We start from the raw sequence: 22,091 nt of genomic DNA, 5'->3' as shown, positions 1-22,091 counted from the left end.
TCGTGGACGGCAGTCGATGAGGCAAAAATGGAAGAATATATTTGTATATATTCATGAAATTTTCGTACAGGATGTTTCTCGCACTAACAATCATCCCAGGACGCAATAGATACGCTTGAACAGTCGTATTTATTTTATTCTTCGGTGTCATATAGCTCCTGTAAATGATGCTAACATCTTGAAATTTTTAGAGTGAATGAAAAGAACCTTTTTCAACGTTCCGCTTTACCTCCAGTGTAAAGACTTTACCCGCAGGAAATAATGATTTCAAATTTTGATATTTGAGATACATGAAAATGTCGACTCGAGCACACTCTATATGCCCTGAATACTGTTAAATGATATCCTAAGTTTTAAGCCGGAAAGGAAATTAGCTTCTCTCAGTAGAAATGGGCATTTTAAGAAAAGATGTAGCTTCATATAAATCTGGCGACAACAAATTGCAATCAAAATGAGCAATTTGTAATCACATTTGCAATCAAATAAAAAATGTCAAGCAACAATGAAACAAACTGCAAGTGCCAAGTATTATACACCCAGTCCTGACATTTTACTTGAGATTCTATCCAATTCTCCAGTCTCATTATTCACAAAATTAACTGGCACGTAAAAACCTCTGCATCAATTATGCCTACCGCTTCATAAATATTGATTCATTCCCAATTATAAGCGGCTCCATCATCGCCAGCATTATTCATTTAATCTTTCAAATGATATCTCCCTAAATCCCCGTTAGTACACTTGCATCTTTTAACTTTTCCTCATCTTTTTATGGCTCATCTTCCCTTATAATAGCTCCCAAAATGGAACTTCCTGCTTCCTAAAATTTGCATTTTCAAGGAATTTATACGCAATATTTCATCCTCACATTTACAACTCTTGTGTGCTATTGAATCTATTTTTCTGTATGTATTCATCTTATGCGTCCTCACGTGCCTCCTCACAATCATACGGCAGTAAATCAACTTTCACTTTATTGCTTTATGACTCAGTGGCTAAAGTATAAGAAATACAGAATGGCAATACTTTCAGATTTTTTTATAATGGAAATTTTCATTGTGGATACGTTGTATTCTCAAAGCACACGAAATTAACAATTGGTTATCAAAATTTTATATCTCACACAATTTGCAACTGCGAGTTTGTCCATTTAGAGACTGAAAAAAGGGAAATTATTTCATGGAAATCTTTCTTTATGATGACCTACACGATATGATTTCAAAACAAAGGAGAAATCTAGAGTCAAATTTTAAGAGATTGAACATTTTCTTAGTGTCAACACAATTCAATCCGGGCGTAAACTCTTCATCAAACGACCTTCATTTCCTTCCTTCAAACAATAATGATCACTAGAAATGTATTCTCACATACAGTTTTTAGTTTTCAAAATGGTAGGTATATTTTCAGGAAAAGTTTGGGCTGATTCGTAAATAAATTTTTAAAGTGAAAGGTGATAAAGATGAAATTAGTAGAATAACTTTCGATGGTCCAGATCTTTTACACTGTTTTTACGAAAGGCCCAGTTGGAAGTAAGTGTTGCTTTGCAGATAAAGTTAGGAATTAGATGAAGGGTTTAGATCACTCCTCTGCAACTTCTATCTAAAATTGCTGCTACGTAAAAATTAATATGTCCAGCTAAGAAATCTCTCATATTGCAGTACTGAGGCAAACGAATTTACACTAATTTACCATTTGGTTCATCATGTCTAAGTCAATAGATTTTTTTTCATGACCAATTTCACTACTGTTGTATAAATTTTACCGGATTACGTGACGACGTTCGAAGCTACTTGTTTCATGCAGTACTGAGGCGAACGCTTCTAAGGGATTTCACCAGTGCAGTGCAACATGGTCTCGAATTTCAGCTGGATGTTTTTTGTTTTTATTGCTATTTATTTACAAAGGTTATACTCTTCAATACAGGGCAGGCCATTGCCATTTACATCCATCGTCGTTATCAAAAAATACCGAAAACCAAGAAAAATGCCGTATGCAACCCATTTGCAAAACCAAATGGGATTTTTTGACATTTTTACGCAAAGAAAATACTTAAACACCGAATTTAAATCAATATTTTACGTCAAATTATCACCGGATACGATTACTAAAATAATAAATATTTCTACAATGGTTCTTGCCATCAGTAATTTTTTCCCTTTTCTTACGGTTTTTACGAGACAATTTACTCGCGATTGCCAAGATTTCGGAGAAGAATATTTTTTAACACTTGGAACAGATTGCTTAGAAGACACCGAAAACTACTCAACTATTATACTACAGCCTTTCAGCAAAAAAAATCACCATGAGCCGTATCGGCGTATCAAAATAACGCGACAAATCGCCAGTGCTATCTACTATGACGAATGCCAGCATACGACCTGTTGTAAAAAAAGGAGAGATTGAGGAAAAGCCAGTCCGGATCGAATTTTGGATAAAATAGCGTCATGGCAATTTTAGAGATAAAACCTACCCGTTTAAATGCGAATCCCTTTATTCCTGAGTTTTTGAGGCTGATAGAAAGATTAAACAACCTCCCACGCAAGAGAAGAATAGAAAACTGTTACGAAGTCACACAAAACATCTTGCACTTCATAAAAGCCGTTTTAAAAAAATATACATACATGCACAATTAATTTGGTGAGCGATCCCATGAGAAAAATAGTGGGTACCTAGCGGGAAAAAATGCAAGTTGTGTACGTTCGCATAATTGAAGTAGCGGAATGCGGTAATGAGCCTTTTTAACACTTTTTTGCCAAGTTACTTTCCATAGTTTTAATAAGTGAAATTGAGGTAATTAAGCCTTTTCCTCTCAGTTGGCTGATTTAATGGTATATAAATATTGAAAAGTATTATGAGTTATTAATTTAACATTGTTCCAATTTCCAGTTTCAGCGTGATGTATTATGTATGAGTAAAGTTGCCCATCCTTATGTATGAGTGAAGTTGCCTATCCTTCAAGGGATGGGTGAGACGCCGTAATTTGAGGAAATATGCAGAATTGTGCGAAAAATCCACAGAGGAAAAATCATTCACCTTGACCGGGATTCGAACCCGGATCCCTCGATTTCCGGCCGAGTGCTTCAGCCAGTTAAGCTACCGAGGCGTCATTCTCCCCTATGGAAATTTTTGGACTACACCGGACTAGATACACACGCACAATTTGTGCATTGCGGGTGACTCCGTAAAAGTTATCACCGTGGCTAGTCCCGGTATACTTAAATAAATATGAAGAATTTTTGCTATTTGTCTTCATTTTCTAGAAATTCATGATGGATAAATTCTAACCAAAGACAGTAAGTTCATTTATACTTTTCATTTGATGAAAATATGGATTACGAGAGACCCACAAGCAATAACTGTATAGCGAGTATCCTCTGTAACAAGAGCAATACGTCCTAATGATATATTTTAATTATGCCTTCAATGTATTCAATCAGATCGAGATGGTCGAATAATTGCCGTACCCGATGCCAGCGAAAAGTGTATGGACCATCGTTAAGGTGGTTCTCCCTTTCTACGGGAAACTTCAAAGAAACATTTCCTTTGGTAGGAAACTGGTTACATTTATTTTGAAGCAGCAGCTTCCTGATCTCGTTGTAGGTAGCTCGCGCGGAATTCTCTGCTTCCTGACCTTCCGAACCTATACTAAACCGGGAGGAGATGGCGTGTGAATTACAGAATTGCCTTAATCCTTCCCAAAATACATCATCTTGTGAAGATGCAGGGTATGAAGACTACCTAATTCCTTGCGGATTTCAGCCACAACTCTTACACAGCCTGCAAGCTAAATTGTCCTATCGATGATAATAATGAATAACGACTATTGGAGTATGGATCCGAGAATGAAATGCGAAATCGTTTTCCAACGTTTCGATGTATTTCTTTTATCTTCTTTAGGGCTATGAATCATAATGGTTACAATAAATTAATGCATGGTTGGTGGTTACAGATGATTACAATATTTTTTTACAGTAATAAAATAAGACAAATAGGAAGAATTCAATTGTACACTAATGAAAAAGAAGAGACAAGTATTTTGACATACCTTATTTGCAATATTTTTTAAACCGAATGTAACTAGGCTAGTAAGATATCATAAATTTAGATTTATTATATATAAATAAATTTTACGGAGAACTCCCAATATCTGATCTTTTATCGCGGTTATTTTTGTTTTTATATATGTATTTCATTCGACTCCAAGACGTAATTCATTATTATATAATTGAGGTCAAGATAATGAAATCGATTTACCTAAAAATATTCAATAATCCTTGGTAGAATATCCCATTGAATGAAACTCACATCGCAGCGCTTCTGTTTCCTGAGTTTACTGAATTTCGGCCCCCTTAAGGTAATAGCTTCGGCAATATTTGCCCCTCAGCTACTCACTTGCAATGATGCTAATAGTAACAAGTCTTTCCGCTGAATGACCATAACCCAATTTCTCCTGTATTTCGTCATCCAATAGCCAGAAAAAACGATGCATACAGTGTGGAATCGTAGTTTTTGTAACTCAGAGGCATCGCTTACCCACCATTTGAACTATTTCTTAAACCCTCACGGCACTTTACTACCTTCGACATACAACTCAAAGCAAAGATTTTTTATGACACGGTCCACAAGATACAAGTTAATTACATGCGCCAACGGTTATTTTTCACAAATTCCAATTTTTAACTACTCCCAGGACACAAAAACACATGATCTGCACCTCCGTACTTCCAACTGAGGCACGTATACCATGGGCAGTTTCCGACGTTATTTTCGCTACAGTAATATGACGACACCACGAGGAGCGGTCTTACTAGCAGGTTATTTAAAGCTGGTATCGTTTCAAGTCAGATAATACTAGAGAGAAGTTAGGGAGACTTAATAGCGGCATCTGTAGCATTGATCTGCGAGATCTTAAGACTAAATTCCACTGGATCACCAAATTATCTATATAGGTACTCTAAAACTCACTTCCGACCACTGACTGACTGACTGATTCATAACAAGTTTTGGGGTACGTGAGACGAGATACGGCAAAAAGTTATAAAATCCACCACCTCCAAAATTGTCTGAAGACGTCTAAAAAATACCAAATTTTCTATCTATTGCCAACTGCGTCTACTTTTTTGGGGCATATAGGGGTGAAAAAAATCGATTTCTCTAAAATGCCATTTTTCAAATCAATATGTGATACTCCGATAAATCAATTTTCAGGCCGATCGGAGCACTTTTAATGTTGGAAAAATCGTGCAATTTCACTATTTATATACATTTATTAAGTTTTTATCAAGTCAGTTTGTATACACTGTGCGCAGTCACACTTTAGAGTCTTCCTCAGTCGTATCACGTGCTACAGGGATGAGGTTTAGTGAGTTTGATGCAGAATCTTTGCACGCATATTTTAGAGTTAGTCCCAGCAGTGTAGCTTGACATAGCATAAAGTTGTAGGCATAAAAAGAGCAAAACCGGACCAAAAAAAGCCTGCCCAGAAGACGGGAGACAAACAGTTGCAAGTCACAATTAATTCCTGTCTCCCCACTGCTGTGGTGGTATATTAAGTTTGTAGCGTATCAGTCTGTTTGCATTTTGCGAAGTCACACTTAAGGGTCTATCCAAGTCATACTAAGTGCTACAGGGATAGGGTTTGGTGCATTCGACGTAGAATAATAGCACGCACATTTTAAACTTGGTTCCAGGACTGTACACCGACATTGAGTAAAGTTGCGGTCAAAAAACGAGCAAAAATGGACCACAAAAAGCATGCACAATGTTGGGTACGAAAAAAGAATGAATTAAGGCAGATAGAATCATTATAAATGAAATTTTTAAGATCAGTGAAATGCTGCAAAAGATTGGATAAATTACGAAAAACTCAAGAGGTGGACTGGGTGTCTAGTCACTGATGAATTAATAGACTACAAACACAGATGGAAGGAACATATACTTCGAATCCAAATGAAAGAATTCCAAAACAAGCCATGGAATATCAACCAATTGGCAAGAGAAGTACAGGAAGACCAAGAAAAAAAATAGCAATGTGGAGCCGGAGCAGGCTTAGTAGCCTAATCCTGGAAGGAAGACGAAGAAGAAAAACATCCTGCCAACAAAACGGGAAACAAAAAGTGGCAAGTCTCAATTAAATCCTGTATCCATACTGCAGTGGTCCTCTTTTGTAAAACTCTAGCGACAGGTGCAATACATATGACAGGCAACAGCGCCACAACAATGGGCGATAACCAATGACCGATAGCGCAGCAGAGTCTGTGGAACACGCAGGTTGGCACCGCTAGTCGTGAATTATTATCTCAACAATGGAGGGAGGAATTACGGTGTTGCGTCATAGGGTTCAACAAAAATGGTAAAAAACTGGAAGAGTGACCAAAAAAGGCAGAGAGCATTTGAGAGTATATAATGTGTGCTTACCTTGGCGTAGAGTGCCTCGAGGACGGAGAGGGAGTGTGGCATGGACTCGACGAAGAGGTCGAGTGGGAGTTGGTGCAGGAGGACGCGGAAGGTCCCGGCGCTCAGGCGGTTGACGAAGTTGGCGGCGGCGCGGAACTGGTGGCTCTCGTAGAGCAGCAGGATTCGCTTGAGCGCCAGGCGAGGGCTCACGTCCGAAATGGTCATGGAGGCCACACGGGCGTCCAAAGGCACGTCCCTGTAAGGGTCAGAGAAGGGTCCCTCTTCCTCCTCCTCGTCCTCACCGCCTCCACCTGCACGGGGGAAAAGACGGAACGATACATGAGCCAGTTAATAGGAGCTGAAGTCATAGTTAGTGATTAGTTAGGAGTAACTCTAACATGGGTACACAAGAGAATTCTGCATTAATGGACGCTTATCCAAATTGCTATCGAAATGTTTTAGTTGAAATCGGTAATAACTCTAAATTGTGGAACAATAAAATTTTCTTGTGATTCTGGTAAAGGCTAGAGAATTAGACTTCATCCATAAACGAATTAACTGGGCACAACTAAGGAGTTTGAAACTTAAACATAGTGCTCATTAGTTTAGTTTCTTAAAGCGACTTGGATAGCTCACATATGTGCAGGTTATTGTAGCTGTTGGAAATAAAATTAGTAATACCTATAGAAAGTCAAATGCACTGCTAAAGGTTTTCTTAAATTGATTTCATGATTTCAATCAAAGCTGTGATTGATAGAATAATACATAATATTTGGTTTATATTAAGTCAAGTTACGCAAAGTTATCGTGAACGAGACTTTATAGTATAAAAAGAAGACTTCGGCTGAGAAACGAGCCAAAAAGTCAGCAGTCTAAGACCAATCACCCCTATAGCTCTGTTGTTTGATTAGAATACATCAGGACGTAAGAATACTTAAGGCTGAATGTAATTGATAACATTGAGCCATTTCTCCTTTATTTCGTCTTAACATAGCAGAAAAAACGGTGCATTTCACTTTGAACGTTATTTCTTCTAAAACGTTATTTCTTCTCCATGCGGGGATATGAGAGTTCTTACCAGGGAAGACCAGGTTCTAAAAAATTGTTTTGTTAAAGCAGAAATTTGTGATAATTCATTTATAGCTAAAACTTTTATCAAAGAAAACTCCGTTATTTTAGTTATTCGAAGACTTACTATTTATTTCTTTTTTAGGGAAGTTTATGGCATTTTATGCACCGTATATATATCCATCGTTGACGGCAATTGGGGTAAAATATGCAAAAAATATTAATTTGCTTTGTACCGACTTTTCTTAGTTCATAAATCTTTCTATAAGGGATAGTTGCGCTAAGAGCCTCTATTTTTTCTTGAATAGTGACAAATGTTCTTCAAATAGTCCCATCGATTAAAATATAAAGGAGGAGCATCCTTTATCCATTTCTATTTCACGGTGTTCGTCGGCGATATTGGACTAGCTAAAAAAAAAAAAATACTCGGAGAAAGTCACAATAATGAAAACGTGCTAGGATTTAATGGCAAGAGACCTCCTTCACACTGATGATTTTAAGTTTGCGACAAAAAATAGAGAAAGCTAATGATGAAAATGGCGATTTTTAATCATGGCGCCACAACGTGTTTTGATAAATCTGTACCATTATTGAATTGGAAAGTTCATTTAGCATTTCCCCTATACCTTCAAGCATTTAACGGCTGCTGGGAGATTATTGATAATTAAGCTCCCAGATTTCTCGATTTATTGGCAGCCGATGAGCCTCCAATTGAGTTTCCCGAAGAAAATGTACCGCGAGTGGAGTATGCGCGAAGAGATATGTTAGAGCCACCGTTAAAGCCATGCGATTCCCGATAAATGACCAAAAATTGAAAGAAAAATGTCAGTTTATAAACTAGTCATACATTTACAGATTATGTACTGAATACAACAGATATAATCCAAAGGCTATTTAAAAGATACAGTGTTCGGCGTGATATCTTTGATATTCAGCCACTTGTCTGTTTCCACACTCTTTTATTACACCGACCATGGTTTCGGCAACTTTAAGGCCATTATCAAGGCCTTGATAATAATTGGTCGGGGTAAATAAAAGTGTGTGGAAACAGACAAGTGGTTTTAATAAGCTGAATATCAAAGGCTATTCCTTAAAAAAATAATAATAGGGACATATTTTATCATAGATGGAATTATTTCGTTTTTATACCCAATCCCTTGAAGAGGTAAATAAAGATTTAAAAAAAGTGAAACAACCGCCAGGCGACCAAAAAAGACTGGAGTTATATTTTTTACAACTGTAGTCTTTTTTATCGGTTTTTATCTTTTTTAACCGTTATTATTATTGTTATTAATGTATAATTTGTGTCTGTTTACTTGTAACAATTGCTAATATTTGTTACACCCTGATTTTAATTTATACAACATAAAATTTGGAACCAAATAAATAATCGAGTAATTATTCAATAGAGGGATAGGTAGGTAAATATTTCTCTGATACCGTTAAACATTTATCACACGATGATTGGACACAGTAGGCTGGAGCGAATGCAGTTCCTAAATTTGTTTGTACAGATAGGGCCCCTATGAAATGACTGTAGATCACATTATGAACGTGTCACATGAGAAATACATACGCGTAGAAGGCAGAGGCTAATCTGTAAGCCAATATTGGAACCCAAAAATTCAATATTATGTACTTCAAAAATGGAAGTAGTTGGCGATTTGATTATTTATTAATGCATTTGACTAAAATCCTGTTCACTCTTTTTCTTCGTGATTTATGTTCACATTTTACTCAGTGGTATGTTGTTTTGGATATGTGAGGGTAGAGTTCACCCCGGACTAAGCCACAGAGGTGTGAATATCACACAATCAGGGTAGGGCGGACAGTTCCTTTTCCTGAACCACCTCCCGTTTAAAGGATTCAGTTTGGGGGTCCGAAGGCATCTCCCAGATTTTTAACACTAACCCTTAACCGGTGACGTGCGGTCTGAGAGACCGCTGCGTTTCTAAAATTATGAATGTTTTCAAGATTGCTATTTCAAAATATCTATAATCCTCGTGTGCGTCATAATTTTATGTAATAAGAACATAGCTCTCTTAAAATTTAACGTTCTTAGTTTTAATTTCTGAAAATTTGCTACTGAATTTCAGTAGCGGTCTGTGAGACCACATGTAACTAAATTGAAAAAAAAACGATAATCGTAAAGCTGGTGGGAATGATTCAAAAAGTAATTAAAAACAATTCCTAGTGATCTTTCAGTAATAGTAATAATTAATAATTTGTAAGGAAGCATTTTTAGTTGCATAACGTGGATAATTAAGTGCCTAATTAAAAAAAAGTACCATAGTGAAATTAATAACTCAAGTGTTTTGATATCAGTTTTCATTGATCCTGTTTCAAATAACAATTTTCAATGAAAAATTTGGTTCGTTATGGGGATGCATAATATTAAATATAAGTTTTATAATAGTGGAGAAGTCAATGAAACATTAAACTAAGCAATAAAAATGACTTTGCAACGTTTTATGAATTTTTATTTTATTGCGGTCTCCCAGACCACACGTCACTGGTGGTGTACCAAGAATTGCACGTCACTGGTTAAGGGTTAAGCATCCTAGCTCTCTACCCACTTAGCTACAACGCCACTCTCTTCTTAGGCCTATAACATTTAATTAGTTTACAAAAATGAACTACGTGCGCAGTATAAATGCACATTAAGTAGAGCAAACGTGACTGAGGCACAAAATAGATGTAATGGATGAAAATCGTTGGCTGTGTTGTCCTTCACTCCCTATTGCTTTGTAATTAAATGGAAACAAGAAATTATCTAGAGATGATTAAAAACTGGAAAACACACAATTAAATGAAGTGACACTGAGACATTGCAATTCTAACATAATTGATTCCATCTGTAAAGAATACTGATATCCAAGAAAATAAGCGAAGTGATTGTAATCCACGTAATAATTACTGAAAAAAGGCTATACAATTAATTTACTGCTACACTCCCGGCATGTAATGAATAATATAACTATTTTGGCCAATTTTGGAAAAAATACAGCTGATTAAATTTAGAAACACGTACAATTAGGTAAGGTAGAAACACAAAAGAAGCTCTATAACACGAGAACGACAGCCAACAAATGGTCGAGGAAAATAATAGAGAAATATCACAACAGCAAAAAACCTACTCTTTACTGAAAAAATTCTCAGAAAAAGATAGAATTATTATTTGACTCACTCCAGAAAAGCGCAAGTCTTACGGAGCACGAGAAAATTTCTTCATCTCTCCCTTATGTCTCTCACTCCGAGGCTAGATGTTCGTATTAATTGCTGAATTAGAATAGAAGCAGTACCTCTTGAAAAAAATCACTTCTGATGATTGAACTTATGCGAAATTGGCGAAGCTAATATCCAATCGATTTTTTTTTAATAATGAACTACGCAGAAGCCATAGGCTTGACATTCGTTTGAGTGCTAACGGTATTCAAACTGAAGAGAATCTTGGTTGCGGGTCCTGGTACGGCAACACCCATCTAGCGAAAGGGTATATATTTTACCCTTTGTAATTTTCAAACTTCTTAAAATTGGCAGGAGACAATGAAAATGCTATTAAGGCTGTTCCGTTGTCAACTAATATCTGCCAATGGTAACTGTTGGCAACATCAGTGATCTAATTGGAGAACTTGACTACCACAAGTCCATTCCACTTTTCGATGAAGGACCACCGAAAAATAATGACTCAAGGTTTCATGGAGAGATCACGGGACGAATGTATACAATGTAGATATAATGGTAGTGATGTCATTAATGACCAAGGATTTATCAATAAATTTCGCGAGAGGAGTCACTTGAAAGGGTGGGCGTAAGGACCAAGTGGTTTATTTAGAGGGGCTATTCCCATGAAAAATTTTGGAAGGCGTTAGCAATTCTTGAAGGTCTTGTGCAAGGGAATGAAATATAAGTAAAACCAAAGAAACAAGCTAGTGAAACAAAAAAACAACATATATCTATAGGAAAAATTATAACCTGTTTGCAAATGGTGACAAAATTCATGAGGTATCAACAGTAAAATCTGAACATATTTAGAACATATTTATTCCGGTAAGGTCTATAGATTCGATCAAAAAAACGAAAAGCATTACAGCTTATTTTTATTTTATTCTCAAACCACCGAATACAGCTCATATTGGCCATTCTATATCAGGGTTTTCAACAAATTTAACAATTAAGCATACACGAACAAGCATACACGAACAAGCATGCCCTGGACAGGAGAAATCTACCCGGGCGGGACTCGAACCCGCGACCTCTTGTTTGGCAGGCTAGGACGTTACCCCGCCGCCAACGAGACTGGCAAAAATTATAATGGTATCTGTGGAAAACACGGAAATTTTCAATGAGCAACACGAAAACTAACAGAACCCCCTCATTAATAAACAATTTCAAAATAATTATTAAAGATAACGAAAACTTTTTTGCTTTTCTTCTATTGTGAAGCGTCAACTTTACTGCAGGCGTATGCGAACAAATTTCTTCCTTCATGTTTACACTTGTATGGCCATTGCGTTTTACTTCACCATATACCAGTACGCATTCAAGACACTTTTATGATATATTTACGCTCTCTGTTTCTATACTTATCTTTGAATAGAAATGCATCAAAAAATAATCCTATTTATAAATCTATATTAGCCAATTTTTCAAAGCAATGAAAATAGGTTTTGTAAGCCCGAGGTTTTTGAACGAAAAAATTAAAAAATTTTTTAGTTAAAAAATGCGAAAATATTTTTAACGTTACTTCGCTCCACTGAGGTAATATATATTTGAGAGTTGCGGCTGATTGGTTCGTGGTTTTCATTCCGACCCCGATTTTTGACGTCACTCTTGTATAAGAATTCCAGGCTTTTGGGTGGAATGAACGATATCATCGTCGCTTGTCGAAAACATGGAAAAAAATCCACGCGTCCATACTTCTAAAGCGTGAGAATCGTGTCGCCCCCACTCTCGGGAGAATGTGAAGGGGAGGGGAGGGAAGGAGGGAGAGGGGAAGATATAAAGAGAGGATAGGAGGGGAGTTCGGACGCGAGAGGCCAAGGCCAGCGGTCGCGGCTCGGCGTGGGGGCGGACGGCTTCCGCTACACTTGCACTGACTGCTCGCCTCCAAGGTCGCCTCCATTAGATTCGCATTCCCTTTAACTTTCCAATCACCTCAACTCATCTGCCCATGTGCGTGCCCAGAATCAAAACTAGGGGGGCACAACTAAATGTGAAAATGGAAAAAAGCTGAAGAATTACGCAAATATCTTGAGTTATCATGTTAATGGAAATATCTCATTTCGTAGGATCCCTGATGGGTCATTATACGATCCTAAGAAGACTGTCTCCACGTTGTAAGTGGAAACATTCGGTGAGTGTACTCGTATATTCCATGCTGCGACATATTTTCGAGGGAAGATAGTGACCAAATGAGTAGAATGTTGGGAGAATCGTAACCATTTTAACTAACCGTATCCATTTTTAAAGTAATGCGGAGTTTTTGAGAAATATTGTACAATGGTAGTTGTGCTGGTCCTTTCACTTACCATGAATATAGTACGTATTCAATGCTCGGTGCGTTTAAGGAAATAAACCTGATCTGTACGAATAATTTAATGCCAATGTGACCAAGGCTCCCAAACCAGAGGGGGGGGGGATTTGTCGTTGAAGTTGTAACTTTTTTGCACAGAAAATGTTAATGAAAACAAAATTTTAAGGGAATAAGGACAGCAATTTATTAGTATTATAATTATTTGCTTGAAAAAAAATTATGATTTTTATTTTTGTTCCATGTCTTATACTAATATCATTTTTCTTCGAAAGGAATATTTGTTCATAACTTTTGTTTTGAACTAAATTTATTTTCGCTTCTGAGGGGGTGGGGGCAGTTTCCTCCCCCTGACTCCCGCTGGGCACGCTCATGCATCTGCCATGACATCCACGTGCAAGGGAATAGAATTGATCCTGCATGCGTTACATTCACGAGCCTGTGACTAAATTTGGGGTGAGCTCTATCCTCCCATATCGCGTTGCCCGCAAACATTGGATTGAACCACTGAGTGAAGATCTATCATAACTGACGAGAAAAAAGAGGCATCTAGAGTTTAATTAAATGCACTAATAAAGAATTAATTTGCTAACCGTTTCCATTTCTAAAGCAATGCGGAATTTTTGAGAAATGAATAGAAGTTGTACTCGTCCTTTCTCTTACCATGAATATCGTACGTATTCAATACTCTCGTAGAAGGAAATAAACCTGATCTGCACGAATAATTTGAAGGCGGAGCCCTTCAGCTTACCTTCCATCACTGTACTCATTTGGCCACTGTATTCCCCGAAAATATGTCGCAGCATGAAATATACGTGAGAACTCACCGAATGCTTCCACTTAACACCGTGGTAACAGTCTTTTTAGGCTCGTACAATGACCCATCAGGGATCCCGCGAAATGAGAAATTTCCATTTAAACGATTACTCAAGATATTTGTGTCATTCTTCAGCTTTTTTTCCATATTCACATTGTTACGGCATCCAATGTTGATAATGTCCGGGCAGGGTCAGAACCATGATAATACCAATAGCAATAATTTCTCTAATGCTACCAGGTTTCTCTTCTATCACAAGTATTTTCATAGTGCAGATACGAAAACGAAACAAACATAAATCAACCGTTGCCCTGGATATCCAGGCAGCACTCGAACCCGCGACCCTCGGTTTGGCAGGATAGGGCTTACCCCCGCCATCAAGGCCAGGAAAGAAATATGACTTGCTGCCTTATCGGTGAGTGATCTTCAGGAACCGCTCACGGATTTTTAACCGAGTCAATGTGACCAAGGCTCCCAAAGTTTCGGCTCCTGACTCAGGCACCATCTTCAGGGAAATTTAGTGTAACCTCCGATCTTCAGGGAAATGAGTTTCTCATTCGTGCCCGATGGTATGCTATTTGGAGGAGGCAACCGAATTCTGAGGTTATTTTCAATATAGGGAAGGGTATGGATGGAGGGGTGGAGAGAAACCCGGCGTCGGCATTAGCCTGCTCTAAAAATAAGGTGCCACAGGGACCACGGCTTATTGTCCAATCCAACGGACGAAATGGTGCGCTTGAAATGCCCTCCACACAACATTCAAGTAAGGATCGGGCATTAGGTACCTGGAAATTCTCTGCAACCACCGGAATTGGAACGCAAGCCTACGGGGTGGGAACCCAACACTCTAGTCACCAAACCAACCCGATCCCCATAGTGCCCGAGTTGAGTGTCGAAACATTGAAGATTATGGAGAAACTAACCCGGCATGAATCCCGAAAATATTCCCTGAACACGAAGAAAGATTTCCAAGAGAAGCGAAAATGTCGCATCCGGACCGAGTTGATATTTTCGCTACTTTTTTTTCCCCGAGTGCGCGCAGAGGTTGTACAGCCACGCGCTCGCTCCGACGCCAAAAGGTCATTCCGACCTTGCAGACTCCCGAGGTGAATAGGAAGATGAGATCCCATGGAGGGAACAAAGCGATGCTGGGAAGCCGTTTCTCGGCGCGGGAGGACGTTGCCCCCCGACGCAGACTAATCATCGCTGGCGACTGTTCAGGAGGCGAGGGAGACGCGCTGGCCGATGGATGGAAAGGTTGCCGTCCTCCGCCTGGCTCCTTAATGGCACTTGCTAAACCAAAGACATCGACGACACCCGGATAAGTGGAGAGTAGGGTGCCTCGTTTTGCCACTTTTTTTAGGAGCGAATCGTAATACCCGGCAAAAGTTGCGTACTTGGTTGGGTATTACAATATGATTTTTTTTTCAAAAACTGTTAATATCTTCTGCACGCCATTTTGTCTTGAAATTTCTAAATTTTTAACGAAAAACGTTAAAAATGTAAATAATTTCAATTTGGTTTCAGCAAGCACTCATTTTTTTCCAACGGGGTATAACATTGGTCTTTACTTGATATTTTAGACCAAATACGTCAGCTCTATTGCTCTAAGTTATTGAGAAAAATACCTTATATCTGGTCCCCGAAAGCAGTTTTGTGGGATAGGCAACCCGCCACTTCCTTTTACGCTATCCATGCGATAAATGACGCGAAATAGAGATTTATTTTTCAGTCAAAAACGTGAAAATCATGTCTGAAGTTCTCAAGGGTAGACACTAGAATAGGAGTATGCTCTTTTATACCATCGCTGACTATATTGACCATATTTTCATGCATGTACATATCATTGAAGATGGAAATTATCATTAAACGAGGCACCCTAGTGCTCAGTGAGAGTACCCAAGTCTATTGCAAATCACACCGCGATCCGCATCATCATTCTGATCTCAGGTAAGGGTTTTTAACTTTCCACATCTGATCAGTGAACACAAGTTTTCGATTATGTTAGTTCGCGCAGCCAGGAAATATTAGAGCACATGGATGTAAGACACACATTGTGGGTGAGCCGTAAACAAAAGCCGAGGCCAAAATTTAAACAACTTTCGTATTTTTTTAGAATAAACAGATACCATTGGTGGAGTAAAAACTTATCATTAGTGTTTATTTAATCATATGTATTTATACTTAGTGAGCATCCATTTTTAATGAAATATAGTTTCCAAACGAAATAAAACAAGAAAAAACGCTAATCAAACCCATTGGATCGATCTCGAGATCTCGGATTTTACTAATCGTTGCCGTTTTTCGCAAAAGCTGATGGAAACATTTATATTTGCTTCCTCTGAGCTTCAAATCACAACGCAGTTTCTTTCCCTATATTTTCCAAACCGATTATGACCCTGTATGACTCGTCATGCTCATCACGTCGCGAGGAGGCGCACGATTCAAGTGTCCAAAACATTTTTGCAAGGTTAGGGTAAAGTCTCGGATACTAAATAGTAAAACTGGCTTCTGGAGTGTAACCTCTCGGGGTCGAAAAAACTTCATATTCCTACCATAAGCCACAACATGGATTATGTCACTGGTAATCAAGCTTCTCCAATTCACAGTTATCCTAGGGTATTCCATTTTTATCCTTTCTCGGGTTTATGGTTTCAGAGTCTTAAAATATATCCTGGATTTAAAAACAGATATTCCATTCGGGCAAGCCGTAACTAAGTAAGCTGCCCAATGTAAGCGTGTTTCCAATGGTGTATTGAGAGAATCTAACATCTCGAATTCGACGAATCGCCAATTTTTGGAGAAATCATTGAAACTTTTGAGGTCCAAATGTCAAAGTAACGTTATTTTAGAGTGTCAAAACTTTCGTGAACATTGAAAAGCCTCATTGTATTCAAGGTTTGTTCATGCAAACGTCACAGTTCTTTTCTTCATTTTAAGCGAATGGTACCGAGTTTTTTCTACTTTTTAGTGGTGTAGCTGTTAAAACAATTTCTGTAAAAACATTATAACAAACACCATCTATTGAGAATATTCACAACTATTATTCTGTATGAAAATTTCGTTTATTAATTGGAACACAATGGTACAAGATTTAAAATTATGTCTGATTATTGAACGTGGCGTTGTCATCAGCAGCAAGCAAGTGTGTAACAGTTAAAGCCGATTTGTCAATGGGAAGGGGGTTGAAAATCAATTGCAAGATTACACCAATGAAACAGAAAAACTGACGAAGCAAGTTAAGGAAAAGCGTGTTAAAAAATAGCTCTTCTCCCTGCCTTTCTCTGCCCCCCCCCCCCCCCAATCCCACCCTCCCACATGACGTGAATCCGACAATGCAATTGCGTGTGTGACTACGCCCACGCGGTCCCCGACCTCTGCTTTATTCAGCGGGACTTCTCCCCTCTCTGGGAGCTCCTCTGTAGGAAAGAGACACCATTCATCCAATTCGTGGATCCACCACAAATTTTGATAATAGAGGGAATTTTCTGTCCCCTGAACCTTTGTTTGTTTCGCATTCACAAACAGTTCCGACAACGACGCGGCGAATTCAATGAAATCTCACGCACGGTGATAGCTTCAACTGGGAACCTTTGATCTTTGTAATTTTTGGATGTTCGATGCATATTTTTTTCCCATTCGTTCAATCTCGTCGTTTAATCTTTCTTTTCCCTTCCAGCCGTTTATAAGTTTGTTTTATGTTATATTGAAGGAGAACGTGACGACCGAAAGAGAAAACTCAGTCCCAGACGCCATGCATTTATGAAATCTCCATCTCTTTAAAGGAGTTGTATGGTAGTTTGTCGTTCTCACATTTGAGAGATTATTATCGATTATTTAACGGCCGTAGTTCGTTCAATCCCTTATATTATTATCGAGAATACCTTCCTGTGTATACAGTGTATATTCCTATCGGGGCATTAGACTGATCCGCTAAAACTTTCGGATAACAACTTTCACTAATAATAAAAAAAACGGAATTGTATCGATATATTTATCCGTTGCAGAGGTATTAAAACATTACGTTTGATGGTATTTTGATATGTCTCAGGAAGGTTAGGATACAATATATGTAAAGGGAATTTTTGTGAAGGAGAACGTAATGACTGAAAGAGAAAAGGCAGGAAAAAGATACCGTCGGATAAAAGAACCATTAATTCCTCTAGTATTGCGTTATTAAACTCCAGACCAGAACTCATGCGACTATGATCTCTGTGAGTGGTAAAATTTGTTATACCAAGTACTACATGTGTAAACAGTGTATGTGTGTATATGTGTTTACTATAAATCATGAATTCATACTAAATAAAAGGGTGCCATAGTTGCATGGACTCATGCGTCATTCATGCGACTGTATACTTCTCTGCACATATATGCAACATGCATGTATCCCTATATTAAGAGAAATTCCACAGTGAAACAATGTATAGTACATGACTAGGCAGAAGCATTATACTTGTACGCTACACAATCTTTGAATTGTATGCAGCCTGCCGGTAAAGAGATATGAAGAGTTACTACAAAAGCCCTCAGTAGGTAATCTGACCTTAACGAAGAGGTATCCCACAATAATTAGATCTAAACACAGCCCAAAGAATTCTCAAAACTTCATTCTACAATATCTGAGAGGGATACATTCATATTATTCACCGAGACGTGCATACGTCCGAAGGTAATTATCCTGCTCACCGCCAGTAGCCGAATAATTTCCGAGGGGAATCTTTCCAGGGAATACTACGCACACATTGTTATCCGCCAAATATAATTAATTTCCGGTTAATAAGCACGAAAATGAGGCGCTTTTTATTTCATGACTGCAATATGAAATTCAGATTTATTTCTGTCGAAAGTAAAGCCTAAAGGAAAGGAATTCCCAAAGTTCAAACACTTTCTAAGGTAAAGCCAAACCGCGCATAAAGCTATGCAGAATTGGTAAGTAGCAAAATTTGAAGTCCTTCGCGCCCAAGGGAGCTCATATCTTTAGGTGGTTAATTGGATGGAAGTTGATTTAAAAACTGAGCCGTTACATCAATTTGCATTTTTAATTCGTTACCAAGGCCTTAAAGAAATTTCAATGCCATTTGAAAAGTTCAGAAATTCCACTGGAAAATAAAATTTATGTTGGCAAAATTCTGAAAATTCATAGTTATCTGCTAAAAATAAATATTTTCTGTACGGCAAACACAGCAAATCTATTATTGTCATTTAGTGGATTATAAAAGAAAACCACAACAATAAATGACGAAATAGAAGCTTTCAAAAGTAGAATTTTTCTATTTCATCTTTTTACTTCAATATATGGATAATGTAATACAAAGAACCATCACTAAAAAATCAAGTGATAAAGATATAAATTTCCTTTTTGGGACGTTTCCAGAATGTTCTCCGTGAAATAAAGCTTTGAAGCACTGTAAAATAAAAAATCTGTATTTCTTTTCTGAAAGAAATTAAAGTCGAGAATACCAAAACTGAGTAACTCGATTAAGTCAAGTTTGGAGACATACCGCTTTATGTACACACATCCAGAGAAACCAAAACCATCACCTCGACTTCTTCCATGCACAAATATGTTACCGCCCAGAATTTATGAATTTCAAACTTATGTGGCTAAGTTAAGGGATGAACTCTACCTTCGTGTTACTCAACTAACCTCGGATTCCCCGTGCAATCGAATCATGAGATTTTTCGACCGTCACTAGACTATAAATAAGGATTAGCCTATTGGTGCTGCTCTCAATTGTGAGTATTCTAAATGGAATTACGCTAATTAGCCTATGTAACTATATATTAACATAGGGATACATTCATTCCGGCTAATCAAAGCAATAGCGAGGCCAACGTCAAGAATAAACATAAAAATCATTCATTTCAGATTCCTGCTAAGTGGGCCACAGCCGTTTTGGAATTCATAGCTTCAATATTTGTTGGTGACGTAGCAAAACTGCCGCTATCACTAGCATGAAGTTTCATTGACGTCGCGTTTGAAAGCATAACATGGACACATTGTGATAGGTATTATTCACAAATATATTACTCTCATACTTTTCCAATTTTACTGGGCAGAAAACTACGAAGAATTTTTCAAGTGAAAACTTCTTATGGCGCGTTGAGCACTTTTGTAGATGGGTAAAAGACATTGGACTGGCGACACCGTCACCGCAACTACGTATACGTATGATTATTTATATTCTGTATATACACCGTATACTCGCTATATAAACAGTACTTGTGGAGGGACCTTTAGACTCGCATCACCGTCACCGTCACCTGTCCACACTCGTGCAGGAGAGTGTACGCGATACAAGAATAGTGAAGTTTAGTACAGTATAACTCAATTTTTTTATACGTTCAATTTGAGTAGCTTATTCGAATGTTGTGCCATAAAATTAATGTATAAATGTGACGTGTTTACAATTATATATTGCAGAAATATAAAAAAGGAAACACGTGGAGAAAAATTTTTGAAGTGAAAACTTCTTATTGGATGCATTGGATCTCACGTGATTGGTAAAAATCTCTGAACTCACGTGACCGTCACCTCAAAATCGTCACCACCTCTCTGTTAACGAAGGAGAGGGAAATAAAGAGCGAAAGAGTTTTGAATTTGCTCGTTCCTCATGTATGAAAATATATTATGAAGCAGAAAAGATCGCTACGTTTAGTGTTGACAATAGTTAGTCGATTTTGTTCATAGCAATAGTTATAAAAAATAATTTCTTGAATTGGGGCTAGTAACTTGGCTTTTCTGAGTTTATATTCCTAATCCGGTTAGTAGTGTAGGCTTCTTGTACATTTTTTAGCATCAATCAGTGTCCAAAAATTTAAAATAAAAAGTTTTCACTTCCAACGGCTCAGTCCCACGACTGCCATTTTTTTTAAAAGCACCTTTTACAGGAGTAATAGTGACATGAAACTGAATTCTGCTGGTTAAACCACGTGATCAAACTAATTACCCATGGTGGGAACGAGAGTGCACTTTGAAATCCAAGGTGGAGTATCTCGTGAAATGGAGGACACTCAAATGGGATAAGTGCCATAATTTCCACGACAAACGACGCATAAGGCAAGAGGAGAGTTGAGGATGATCTCTCTAAGGGATGAGGCAAGTTTTTTTTTCGGCGATGTTCTCCTTGCACATGCGTTACGGTCATTCGTATTCAACACTGTCTCGCGCGCTAATTTCCCGTTTCCCTCTTCGGGGGTTATAATTCCTAAAGTGAAAGTCGGGAGGAGAAAAAATGGGTGAGATGAGCTGCCAGATGTAATGCGTCTTGGATGACTGAGAATATAAAGAACAGCTCTCACAAGCTCATCGTCAAAGGGATTAGACCATTGCCAAGAAGCCGTCAAAGTGGCCCTTGTTAGGAAAGTTTTAGAGTAGGTAGTCTAAGTTCTTCCTCTCCTCATGTTTCTTGGGTTCTGATCCTGAATTTCGCTAGGAAAATTTCGATACGTAACATACAAAATAGGGCAAAATTGATATTTTTTTAACTTCTCGCGGAAGTTATCAAGTTTCCACAACTAATGTCTCTCGTTAAAATAAAACAGCATAAAATTTCCTCCGAACATTATCCCTAAGATTGTTGTCTTCGCCAAAACGTGACCACTCGGTGACTCGAGAACCATGTGCAAATTGGTGTTTTTCGTCCGTCTCCGGAAAATAACCCACTTCCTTCCCAATTTATGAAACAAACCTACGGTGGTTATGTTTTGTTTTTCTTCTTTTTATCAATTCTCATATAGTTTTTAAGCATAGAATCTGAAAGTGAGCTTAATTTTCTTCAACCACGCTAAAATTTTACGTGAGCGCTATAAAATTCCTACGTTAACCATAAAAGATTGAAATTTTACGTTTTGCGTGAAGTAAAAAAACTGATCAACTAAGCAAATTAAGCCCTCAAACCGCATTACCCTCTGAAAATTTATTGGGGTATTATCCTAAGGATGCTTTCATATTGCTGAGAGTTTTGGCTGAGTGTGATGTAGGGTTGGCTAGTTGAACCCTCAATTTCAAATCTGCAGCAAAAAGATAGCCGAAATTTCAATATTAGCCCACTTTTAAATCAGATAATATTTACTCATGTAATTTGCTACGTGGAACGCTTACAAACCTCGAATTTTGGATTCTGCGCCCCAAAAAATACATCAAGAGAGGAAGAAATCGAAACCAACCCTAAAACTTGCCATCCCTACATTTCGACTGGACCACTATCCGAATCGTCAGGTGCGTCTGGGATCCGTACCACATGCCGTGACACGAGCGCAAAAGAAAGAGAG

The 22,091-nt window shown here is 38.0% G+C and overlaps 1 protein-coding gene across 1 annotated transcript in view; it reads right to left on the bottom strand.

Moving 5' to 3' along the window:
* LOC124153215 overlaps positions 1 to 22,091 on the bottom strand; it is a 99,763-nt gene that overhangs the window by 66,334 nt on the left and 11,338 nt on the right. Inside the window, exon 2 of the mRNA XM_046526314.1 lies at positions 6,418 to 6,707. Coding sequence (XP_046382270.1) covers positions 6,418 to 6,707 — 290 coding nt within the window. The remainder of the gene's footprint in view (positions 1 to 6,417; positions 6,708 to 22,091) is intronic.

Source organism: Ischnura elegans, chromosome 2 (genome assembly GCF_921293095.1).
Source record: "Ischnura elegans chromosome 2, ioIscEleg1.1, whole genome shotgun sequence".
NCBI classification, from domain to species: Eukaryota; Metazoa; Arthropoda; class Insecta; order Odonata; family Coenagrionidae; genus Ischnura; species Ischnura elegans.
The sequence above is the reverse complement of the archived record's forward strand: the minus strand, read 5'-3'. Positions and strand labels throughout refer to the sequence as shown.